Source organism: Lactuca sativa, chromosome 1 (genome assembly GCF_002870075.4).
Source record: "Lactuca sativa cultivar Salinas chromosome 1, Lsat_Salinas_v11, whole genome shotgun sequence".
Classification (NCBI taxonomy): domain Eukaryota; kingdom Viridiplantae; phylum Streptophyta; class Magnoliopsida; order Asterales; family Asteraceae; genus Lactuca; species Lactuca sativa.
The window spans coordinates 30,582,496-30,594,515 of record NC_056623.2 but is presented as its reverse complement, the minus strand read 5'-3'; the positions used below and the strand labels follow the sequence as shown (position 1 = coordinate 30,594,515).

The following is a 12,020-nucleotide window of genomic DNA, read 5'->3' as shown; positions in this document are numbered from 1 at the left end:
TGAATATATGAAGCTACTATTTAGAGCTATGAAAAAGTCACGTAGAGGAACGCCAAAAATACAAGGAAATTATTGCATGCAAAGACGACAAAGTAATTGTTATAAAACAATACTAATATTGCGAGACCAAAATGGCTTTTGGTTGCTGTATAATTGCTATCATTCATGAATTTATTGTTCATTTGTCTTAGATTTGTTTTTTTCTTCGACATAACTTTTTGTTTGGAATGTCATCGCTTGTGTTTTGCAACACTCATAGCATTTAATTTAGTAACTTATTTAACAATGAAAATAGTTCATTGTCCAAATTACCTTAAATATTATCACTACCTGTTAAATACCAGTTAATTAACTTTTTTCTTAAAAAAAAAAGTTGATTTCAAAATACGTTTCTAAAATAAAAATCATGTTTTGCGTGTGGACGATGGGAAATTGGTAAAATAGTTGGTGCGTCCCACTAAAATGGATATTGATAATGCTTAACTTTGGTCGCTATAAATATTCCATAACGACATTAGCTATCTCTCCTTCGCACAAGAACAAGATGGGCCCAAGTCTTTTGGACGCACTCAATGTCAGAGTAGTTGGCTCCGGCAAGAAATTCATGGTTCTCGCCCACGGATTGGGCACCGATCAGTCTGTGTGGAGTCGCATTCTCCCTTACTTCCGTACTCACTACAGAGTCATCCTCTACGACCTTGCCTTCGCCGGCAGCGTCAACCCTGATTACTTCGATTTCAATCGCTACAACTCTCTAGACGCTTATGTCGACGACCTTCTTCAAATCCTTGACTCTCTCGGCGTCGATCGGTGCTTTTACGTCGGTCATTCACTTTCGTCGATGATCGGAATCCTTGCGGCGATTCGTCGACCTGAGCTCTTCTCCAAGCTCATCCTCATCGGCGCTTCTCCAAGGTATCCTCGAATTATGTTTAAATCTGTTACGGATATGGAGATCTGTGGAATTCATGTTAATGTTGTTCGACTATCAGTAAAATTTCGCTAGTCAGATCAAAATGAAATAGAAAACGAATTTGTTCGGTTTGAATTTTGGAATAATTGTTTCCGACAAATAGAACAAATTCTTCCATTGAACTGCTGGAAATTCCTAGGCTATATTAAATTATCAACTGCTTTGATTCATTGGCATCTCATTTGCTTTTAATTTCGAACATACATGTTGATTATTACTGGAGGATGAACTGATCTTTGACCTAACTTCAGGTTCTTAAACGATAAAGATTACCACGGCGGATTCGAAGCAGGCGAGGTGGAGAAGGTTTTCCTAGCAATGGAGTCGAACTACGAGGCATGGGTGAACGGATTCGCTCCGTTAGCAGTCGGCGCCGATGTACCGGCAGCTGTACGCGAATTCAGCCGGACGTTGTTCAACATGAGGCCGGACATTTCACTCTTCGTTTCTCGGACGGTGTTCAACAGCGATTTAAGAGGAATACTTGGCCTAGTGAGGGTGCCGTGTTGCATAATTCAAACGGCAAAAGACGTATCTGTACCGACTTCGGTGGCGACGTACTTAAAGGAACACCTTGGAGGGCGGAACACGGTGGAGATGATGAACGTGGAAGGCCATTTGCCTCATCTGAGCGCTCCGGCCTTGTTGGCCCATCATCTGAATAGAGCACTTTCTAGATGATAATTTTTTTTTATCGATGTTCTTTGTGGGCCTTCATGGGCCTAACTGAATGACTATCTATAGTTTTATCCACTTTTTAAGTTTAAGAATATTGGGGGAATATGGCTATAGATGGTGACACCTGGCGAATAATTTGTGGACAATGGGGAAAAGGATAAGAAAGGATCTTCACTGCTGACGTGTTCATCTGATTTTTATTTTGTTTTTCCTTTTCTCATGTGTCCGTACGAAAATCCAATATTTGAATTTACGTTCAAATTTATAAATAGTTTCTTTCGGTTTTATAAAGTTTATTATAAATTATAATTTTGATCCGGATAAAAATATATTATTTGAGAAAATTCTTAAATGAGAAAAATTTATCATTTTATAATTTAATAATAAATACCAACAAAAAACCAATAAATTTAAAAAATTCATAGTGAATCATATACCAACTTAAAATGGACAACAAATCAAATTGTCCACAATGTCAAAAATCGTACACCAAGAATAAATGGGATAATGACTTAGGAGGGTAATAACGTTTTCTGTTTGTCCATTTTAGGACCCTAACGTATTTTTTGTGCGTATTACACCATTAAGGTTATTATAACCGTTTACAAATAGTCCTTTTACAGGAAGAAACCGGTAAAAATGATTATTTCTAAACAGTTATAACAACCTTAATGGTGTAATACACACAAAAAATACGTTAGGGACCTCCTCTATGTGAATAGGATTTCATATGATTTCACAAGACCACTTATCCGACATTTCCCTTATGTGAATAGGACTATTTGTAAAAGGGATTATTTCTAAACAGTTATAACAACCTTAATGGTGTAATACACACAAAAAATACGTTAGGGACCTCCTCTATGTGAATAGGATTTCATATGATTTCACAAGACCACTTATCCGACATTTCCCTTATGTGAATAGGATTTCATATCTCCACAAGATAATCAAATTGGGTCGATTCAGCCCCTCCTCTAATCTCCCGATGCCAATGAAAATTACATCCCCCCGAATCCTATTATTAACTTACTCGAGCATCTTGTATAAAGGCCAAAGCAAAAAGCCTCCCGAACCGCTCCCTACGAGGAATATCCAAGTACCAAACATCCTTCTAGAATCTCGTTTGAGTCTCATCCCCCACCACTTTATACATGGAATTAGAAAGAATACAATCATTCTCATGGAGGTGATTAATGGATCCTACAATCTTTTGTCAAACACCCTCTCCAATTCCTATTCTCGAATCGTCAGAAAAACCACCACCTTCCCCATGACAAAATTTGACAATTTTAACCCAAAGAGCTCCCTTGTCATTAAGAACCCGCCACTTCCATTTATAAAAAAGGCCGAGGTTAAAAACATCCAAACTACCAACCCCAAGACCTACAAGTTTCTTATTTAAAAAGTAAAAATTTACTATAAAGGTTTATAGTTTCATTGGATAATGACTTAGGAAGGTAATAACGTTTCCCGTTTGTCCATATTAGGTCCCTAACGTATTTTTTTGTGTGTATTACACCATTAAGGTTGTTATAACCGTTTAGAAATAATCCTTTTTACCGGTTTCTTCCTGTAAAAGGACTATTTGTAAACAGTTATAATAACCTTAATGGTGTAATACGCACAAAAAATACGTTAGGGACCTAAAATGGACAAATAGGAAACGTTATTACCTTCCTAAGTCATTATCCCAAGAACAAATACCCAAACTACAACAGATATCTGTTAAATTCAATACACCAAAACTACATGAGACATGACTTTACTCTTTGTGTTTTCATTCCAAAATGTGTTTCCAGGTTCCACCATTTTTTGGGAACATCATTATATTAGGAATACAAAACGATTCAAACAAGAAGCTCGAACAAAATTACATGAAATAGTTTAAAATCGGGAAAGAGCTCCAAACGACCCATTCAATGGAGCTACATTCAGATTGCTATTTAATCCAACTAAAATAGTAATGTTAACATAATCATCCGCATTTTGTTCCTAAAGAGAATAGCATTGCGTGCCTTCCAGATCATCCAAAGAGTAGTATAGACAATTAAGCCTCAATTTTTGCAATCTTTTACTTCCATCATTGTTGTTGAGTAAATCTAATGATTCATCCCAAGAAGAAGGTCGCACCTCTAAGCAAGAAGACCAATCCAACATCCTTCTCCATATGAGCACCGTGGTTCAAGCTAATTTAAGGCCTGGGCTAAAAAAAAAAGAAATAAGGCCTTTAAAGTTTCAATTTTTTATTTTTATTTTTTATAACAACAAGAGATTTTATATATTAAACAACCAACAAAGCACTTGCAAATACAAATACAAAAAAAATGAAAATGTTTTCCTAACGGTAAAGGAAAAATGTTAAGAGAAAACATCATAACTTCCCATATGTCAATAACTTTAGGCATTAAAATATGATCATCGGGAAAAAAAACACGTTAACAAACAATAGCTAGATCCAAATCCAAAACACAATGACAATGACCAATTTAATCTTACAAAGAGATATCAACTCAAGCCCATTTGAAAGAAAATATGAAACAATTTAATCTTGCAAAAAACATCAACTCAAGCCCATTTGAAAGAAAATATGAACAGTCTTTATGAACAACACCATCATATGAATATCATCTTTATATATAATATATAAGCAAAAAATAACATCAAACTTTGTCTTTTATCTTAATAAAGACATTCCGTTTTGACATTTTTTCAGCCATCCAAAACAATAGTAGACCTAAATAAATCAAACCTTTGAGCCCTTCTCAGTCATCATTAATTGTTTTTGTTCCATGAATGAATTTGCAAGATTTTCCATATTTGCAACCACCAGCTAATAAATAAAGATATAGAAAAATCAAGTATCAAGTTTATTAATATTAACTACATACAAACGTGATGAAAAAGCCCAAGTCGCTTTAGGAGAAGTTGAACAGATAAAAATTAAGTAAATTGTTTCAAACTTGAGCCTTCTGATTCAAATTCCACATTGCCTTAACAATTCTAGGTACAACAAACCATCCTAGATACTATAGTTTACATTTATTTTATAATTTTTTTAATTTATATCGTTAAAACAATATATATATATATATATATATATATATATATATATATATATATATATATATATATATATATATATATATATATATATATATATATATATATATAAACACAAACTCACCGTCTAGGGCCCTGAGATTTGGCAAGGCCTCGGGATGTTGCCTAGCTTGCCCTCCCTTCAGGACCAACCTTGCATATGAATAAAGCAAAAGAGGTACATGAGAATAAGACATGATCCCTATATTTATCATAGAAGGGACATAAGGAGGAGAAAATCTAAACTCCACACTTGATCAAATTCAATGAAGTGGGAATTATGTTTATAAACAATTGTAAAAACAAAACAGTTGACCTTTACGAGCATCCATTTCACCCATTCAAATGACTTCAAACAATCTTCATTAACGTTTTTAAACATCAGATCACAAAGAGATTTAACGGAAAAAAAATCATTGCTTCCATCACCCTTCCACCACTACATGTCACCCCTTTTATAAAACTGAAAATCATCCAAGTAAGCTAAATCGTATAAGTGTCTAGACTCACGCTTTTTAAGATGACTTGACAAATCTAACAATAAAGAAAGACTTTTCCATCCTCGGTAACAATCATCTTCTTCACTAAACAATCATTCTTCTTATCAATCGCATAAAGGTTGGGATAAATCCCTTTGAGAGTTGGTAACCAAACCAACAATCTTTCTAAAAGAAAGTTTTATCACCTTTACCTAAAACATTCTTTGATAAGCTAATTAACAAGATGCCCCTTTGTTTAAACTCAATGTCAATTTGAGAAATAGTGGACCAACCATCATTTTCTATTCAAAAATATCACAAATCTTATGTTAAAATGAGCTCGTAATAACAACCATACAAACAAGACATGTGTTCTCGGAAATTGAAACGTTAAAAATTCAAAACAAGTAGTTCGTTCAATTGTAATTCAAAATTCAAAACAATAAGAGTGATTAAATAAATCAATTAAAAAGTTCACTACCTTCTAAGAAAAGCATAAATTACGAGCTTAAAAATTGAAAAATATTCAAAGACTATTTTTCTTAAATAGTTAAAAGGGATTAAATATTTTAAATGTAAAACCAAAATCATGTGAAATTAATTAAAAATATCCAAATTATTTTTATAACAATTGATAATTTTCCAAATAAATAAAAATAATAATAGTTAAAAATAACATAAATAATAAATCATGCTATATTAGATTAAAAAATGATTGATATTTTAAATAATTATAATGATTAAAATTAAAAGAAAAGGTAAAATGAGTAATTTGTAAGCTAAATAATCATAATGTTAAAAGTAAGAGTAAATGGATGTTTGAGATTGTTTATTTAAAATTTTTATTTGATAAACAATGTTTGGGAGCTTTTAAGTTTACTCTTTTGATAAATGTTCGATTTTAAAAAACATCAACTTTTAGTTTAAACAAAACACTTAAATTCTAAAAACCATTCATGCAACATTTCAGAAAAAACTTTTGAGCTTTTAGGATCAATTTCCATAAATGTACTTAAAAATATGTTTATATATTTATCTTTTTTTATTAAAGAAATTGTCTGAATTTTAGTATTTTACACATCAAAAGTTTTCAGATATTTTTGTCAAACACTTATATAAAAAGTTAAATCTATAGCTTTTGGCTACCAACCAAGAGTGTAACGTCCCGAAAATTATAAAGAGAATTTTCAATTTCAAAATAGATTAACCAATTAAAAATTTGTTTCAAAAACCATTGAATAAAATTTGATTGATTAAAAATCATACACCATCAGACTTAAGTTTACAAAACTGCGGAAACAAATATTATCGATACGTGTGTATAGTCCTGCCGAACTCTTTCCATGAACAACCTGCAAAATGTTTAATCCACAATTGTAACCATAGAGCTTAGTAAGTTCTCAAGTATACCACATATTCCATCATACATATAATGCATCCACATAAAGTCCTAGACTCTAACATCGAGCAACCAAAACTCTTATCCATAAACATATATCATACATAACGGGCCCAACCCATGAGTTCATGGGCACCATCCAACTCACACAACGGGCCCTACCCAACCATACATAACAAGCTCCGCATACCCAACCATAAGTGACAAGCCCCGTCCAACCATACATGATGGACCCTGCCCAACCATACATAACGGGCCCTGTCCAACCATAAGTAACGGGCCCCGTCCAAGAAGTAAATGGGCCTAACCCAACCTCTGCTGCCAGGAGTCATATCCTAGTATTCTGTGCAAATGTTAGGGGTCAGATCCTAGTCTTTCATACAATACATAAAGTTGTATGTAGTCGGAAATCTGATAGAAAGTCGAACATATGATCCACCCAAGAGCGAACAATCAGATAAGAACCTTGTAATAAGACATTAGACCAAGATTCTCAAGCTATCCAACTTAAACTACATAGACCAAAACTATCACTACCACATAATCAAGTAACATAAACACATAACAGATACCAACACATACATATCCTTAGTAACTAGCCTTACCTGGTTACTCTACCATTGACCACTTCTCAATTAAGTCCTTCACTAGTTAGCCATACATAATCCTGATAACTAACTACCCTACTTACAAGCATAACTTCTAACAGTACCATATGACCACATGCAAAACACTACCAATTTAGCATACCAAGGCACTAAGTATCCTACACTGAATGAGCATGTCAAGGAGTTATCCTATCCAACTAGCATACTTGTATTCTAACAATACCTCTACCCTACCATGCAAATGATATACAATGGGATACATGACATAGTGAGAAACTCGCGTGAAACTAGCAACTGAACCCACACACGCAAGTCCTCGAAGGAATTAACCAGTACAATCCACCTATAAACAAGTCATCTGAGAAACCCTACAAACATGATCTATATGAGCTTGTATTTCTTCTAATGCCTACAATGCATCGATAACCCCTAATTAGTTCATTCCTCAAGTATCACTTAATAATAATTAATATTACACTGTATTACTACTTCTTAAATCATTATCACAACCGACACACTGATTGATTTACCCCTCTTAATCCCAACCCCATGAAAGGTTGATATTAATTATTAATAACATTCCCTTAGTCTTAAATATATGTAAAACACATAATTTAATTATTTTCCCATCAAATTCTAACGATTTAACAAATTAACTATAAAAATTGTCCCATGATCTAGACCACTCAGCGAAAATGGTCATCAACACTCTAGAAGGGATGATAATCATTCCATTGAAAAAGTATATGGCAAACTAAACCATTTCACATAAACTCAACCCTTGGATTCATGCAATTTCTAATTTTCTAGATTTATTTACTCATTTTAAAAATTGACCAATGAAAACAACATTTTTCTGGACCAATCTGTAAGAAATTCCAATTCCATCCAACTTAGGAATGGAATACGACCAAGCCCAATTTATCACAAAAACTAAACATAATTATTAACATTTAAGGAAAAACCTCATTAAAAATTAAGCTTCCTAGATTTAGTTATAATTTTAACAAAAAGACTAAAGTGATCAGTAAAATTTCTGGACCAACATGAATTCAAAGCCAAAATTATACAATTGAGCTCAAAATCAGGTTAATCCATTAATATGGGTGAAACTAGACATTCATACCTTTCCAGTGATATATTTATTTCGCAATTTGGATACATAATTATTTTATATAATTTTTCAAAGCCAGTGAACAAATTTTAGAATTTGCAAAACAGTAAAGTTTAAGCTTACAATCCACTTAACTCATTAAGTCCTTAATGCTTAAGTCCAAAAACAATCAAAACAGTTAAATGTGGTCTTAAACCAACTATTTTCAATACCAAAGAATAAATTACTCAATGGATTAAGAGCTTGAACAAATTGACTCTAAAACATTACTCTTCTTCAAATTAAGCTCATAAGAAGAGTTGGAGGGTTTAGTCTTTAACCAAACATCATTAAGCACTTTAATGAGAAAAAAAACATGACTGTAAATGCAAGTTCATATCAACTCCTATTGATTGGTGGTGACATGGTGGTGCTATGGTGGTCCTAGGGTGTTCAAAATCCTCACAACAAACCAAATCTAAAGAATAATGCAACTAGGACTTGAAAGAGACATCATAAACCAATATCAACCAAAGTATTGCACTTCATGGACCTCACTAATACCTAATTGACATCATGGTGGCAGTGATGGGGTATTTTCCGGCGAAAGCAACCACGACAGGTAGTGGTGGCGGTGAGTGGTTGTTTGGAAAGAAAATGAAAAAGAAAGGTAGACATGTACTTAAATCTTCAAGCAACAAGCAACAACTTCTAAGACCTTCTTCCTCTCCCTCCTTCGACTTTTTGGTGACAGTGGCCATTTCTTCTGACCAGAGGCGGTGGTTTTCTGGGCGGTAGCAACAAGATTTCACCAACTTCATCATTTTCTTGATTTCTTTCTCAAACTCAGTCTCTCTCTCTCTCTCTCTCTCTCTCTCCAACTATTCAAACACGCACACATACACCAATCTAGGGTTTTGGGCTTGTTAAATAAGAAGTATGCAACAATACAAAAAAAATGATAGAGGTTATCCCCCTCCCCCGCTCCTCAGTGTCATGATGCATGATGCAGCGAACAAGGAGACAAAGTCTCTGAATTCGACACATATAGCCCCTAGAGTTTAGAAAGTTGGCGCTTCTACCCTTATCTCAAATTTCATAACAATAAAAGTATTATAATTTGACATAAACGATCCCTGAACTTATAATCCTTTGATTAAGTTTTAATAAACTTAATTTATTATTATTATTATTATTATTATTATTATTATTATTATTATTATTATTATTTAACCATTTTTTATTAATCCTTAATAATATGTACTTAAAATGTTCGATTATTCTTCTTATTAAATAAATCCCTAGTTTTCTTATTAATTTACTCGGCTAAACTTAAAATTAGTCTTTAACTATATAATTATTCGCACTGTTATTTGGAGTTAATTAATCGGGAACGGGGCGTTACAAAGAGCTATCAACTAATTTTATCAAATATGTCCAAAGATAATAAACACTTATGGATCAAATAAATATTTTTCAATAAACTAATAATTATTTATTTATTTGAACCTCCTTATTGTTAGAGTGTAAAGCTTAATTACTTATTTACCTATAACTAGGAATGTATCCCCATACTACACATGGGTTGGGGTTTATTTTAAAATTGTTATATGGGAAATGCACAATAGGAATTTATAATATTGGAATGTATTTGAAATACATAAGGTTGATGGAAATACAACATTTGAATGTATGCAAAATTCGTTAACTACTATTGCCACCAACCACACCAACTTTGTTTCCAACAGCTAAACAACTTATCATTTGTAACGACACTTTTATTCTTTGAAGCAAATCCATTAACCTTCCAGAGAACTCTTCCATCGGGAGGTTTATCTACAAATGTGTTCAAACTCTTTAAAAAAATCCATAAAAATGTTCAACCGTTATCCATTAACATCTTGTGATACATGTAACGTGTAAAATATAATGCACCAAAATGCATTCATATAACTTTGTATCTGGGGACTAACTTTGTACCGGGGGACTGGTGAAACACATAGAGAAGAAAACCAAATAACATAAAAGGGACATATGAAAAATTATGAGAATAATAAGAACATACTTTTTTAATCAAATCAAATATATGCTTTTCTGTTCTTTAGGCTTTAAGAGATCAGATTTCATAGGAAACACCTACAAAATTTATTTTCACACACATCATTTTAATTTGTACAAAGAAACAAAAATCTACTTTCATTTGTTTATGTTAGTGTAATGTGACACCTAATGATTTGATGAGTCATACACTTTATACGTTGACCACCAATGCCAACGCCTCAAGATTGTATCAACGTCAACGTGAAGATTATGATCTTATGTAATATTTGTATATTAGGCAGTTATACAAATATATATAGAATAGATAGCAGATTCGATAATTTTGTGATAATGATTAGTTCTTATTATAGATTAGATACAATCCCTTGATTGAAGAGATTCACTAGAATAGTTTTGTATATAATCAACATTAGAGTGAAACCCTAATGTATTGTTTTTGTGATCATCTTTGTTACCTTTATTCTCATGGAGAGAACACTCATTTCTTGGCGAAAGACATCTTTGTGATTACTCGTGTTCTTTATTTTACTATTTGATATTTATTAGTTTGTTCTTCGTTAATTATACTTGAAGTGTATCCGATCGATACAAACCTTCAATTACAAGTTACATTCTTATACTTACAAAAATCTACCTAACGATATCTAAATTTAAGAAATAGCAATGTACTGGTGGTTGATGTGTAATGGTAACATTGTACATTCAACTTATTTAGAGTTAAAACTAAAGAAGTGGCAACATACTTTCATACAACACATGGCATTCACAAATTTGGGGATGCTAATGGTTATGAATCTAGCGAGTCCAATGACATAGACTTTTATGTTGACTATGACAACATCTTAGATGAGGTAGAAGTTGACATGAATGATTTCAATGATAATATTGATATGGATGCAGAGTAGGTTGGAGGTAAGAATGACAATGTGGTACACGAAGAGAATGAAGTTGGGGAACTTAATGAGGTACTAAATAACGAGGTTCTTTTTTCAGGCTCATCTTCGGATGAAGGTCCAATTGCTTAATGCAAGAAGACCATCAAAGCTATCCAAAGAGCTCACGAGAATGATGAAGTAAATGTTGCTGAACGATTTTATATCCTTCAAACCTTTAAAACAACCCAAGAGTTTAAAGAAAGAGTTAAACTCCATGCTATTGAGACAAGAAGGGAACTTGATTTTGAAAAAAATGACAAGAATAGAGTAAGAGTTGTGTGTAGGGGGACAATACCAAAACTAGGAAACTTAGACAATAGTAGGGAAGTGCAACAAGAAGTCAACAATGAAGATGAAGAGAAGTGCCCGTGGAGCCTCTATGCTAGTAAATAAAAACATGATATAAACCGGATGGTCAAATCTTATAAGTTTCTCACCAAAAAAATTGCAACTCTGGTGGAATCTAACCCAACTATTCCAATTCGTGCTTTACAAGAACAACTACAACATGATTACCAAGTGGGACTTTCCAATATGAAAGTGTTTAGGGCTAAAACTGAAGCTCTCAATCAGGTGCAAGGGGATTATGTTGGTCAATATGCTCTATTGAGAGATTATGTTCTAGAACTTCAAAAACATAACCCAGACACGACTGTGAAGATTGATGTAGAGAGTAAATCAAATCCAAATGC

The 12,020-nt window shown here is 33.1% G+C and overlaps 1 protein-coding gene across 1 annotated transcript; it reads left to right on the top strand.

Annotated features, from left to right (window-relative positions):
- The first annotated feature begins 434 nt into the window (after positions 1-434).
- LOC111913459 (probable strigolactone esterase DAD2) lies at positions 435-1,942 on the top strand. The gene is made up of 2 exons (XM_023909154.3): positions 435-915; positions 1,225-1,942. The coding sequence occupies exons 1-2, from the start codon at positions 476-478 to the stop codon at positions 1,652-1,654; spliced, it is 870 nt and encodes a 289-aa protein (XP_023764922.2). The 5' UTR covers positions 435-475; the 3' UTR covers positions 1,655-1,942.
- Positions 1,943-12,020: the final 10,078 nt, after the last annotated feature.

Coding starts and splice junctions, on each gene's coding strand:
- LOC111913459 (XM_023909154.3), top strand. CDS start 476: ATGCTTAACTTTGGTCGCTATAAATATTCCATAACGACATTAGCTATC. Junction 916..1,224: donor CTCATCGGCGCTTCTCCAAG/GTATCCTCGAAT, acceptor ACCTAACTTCAG/GTTCTTAAACGATAAAGATT.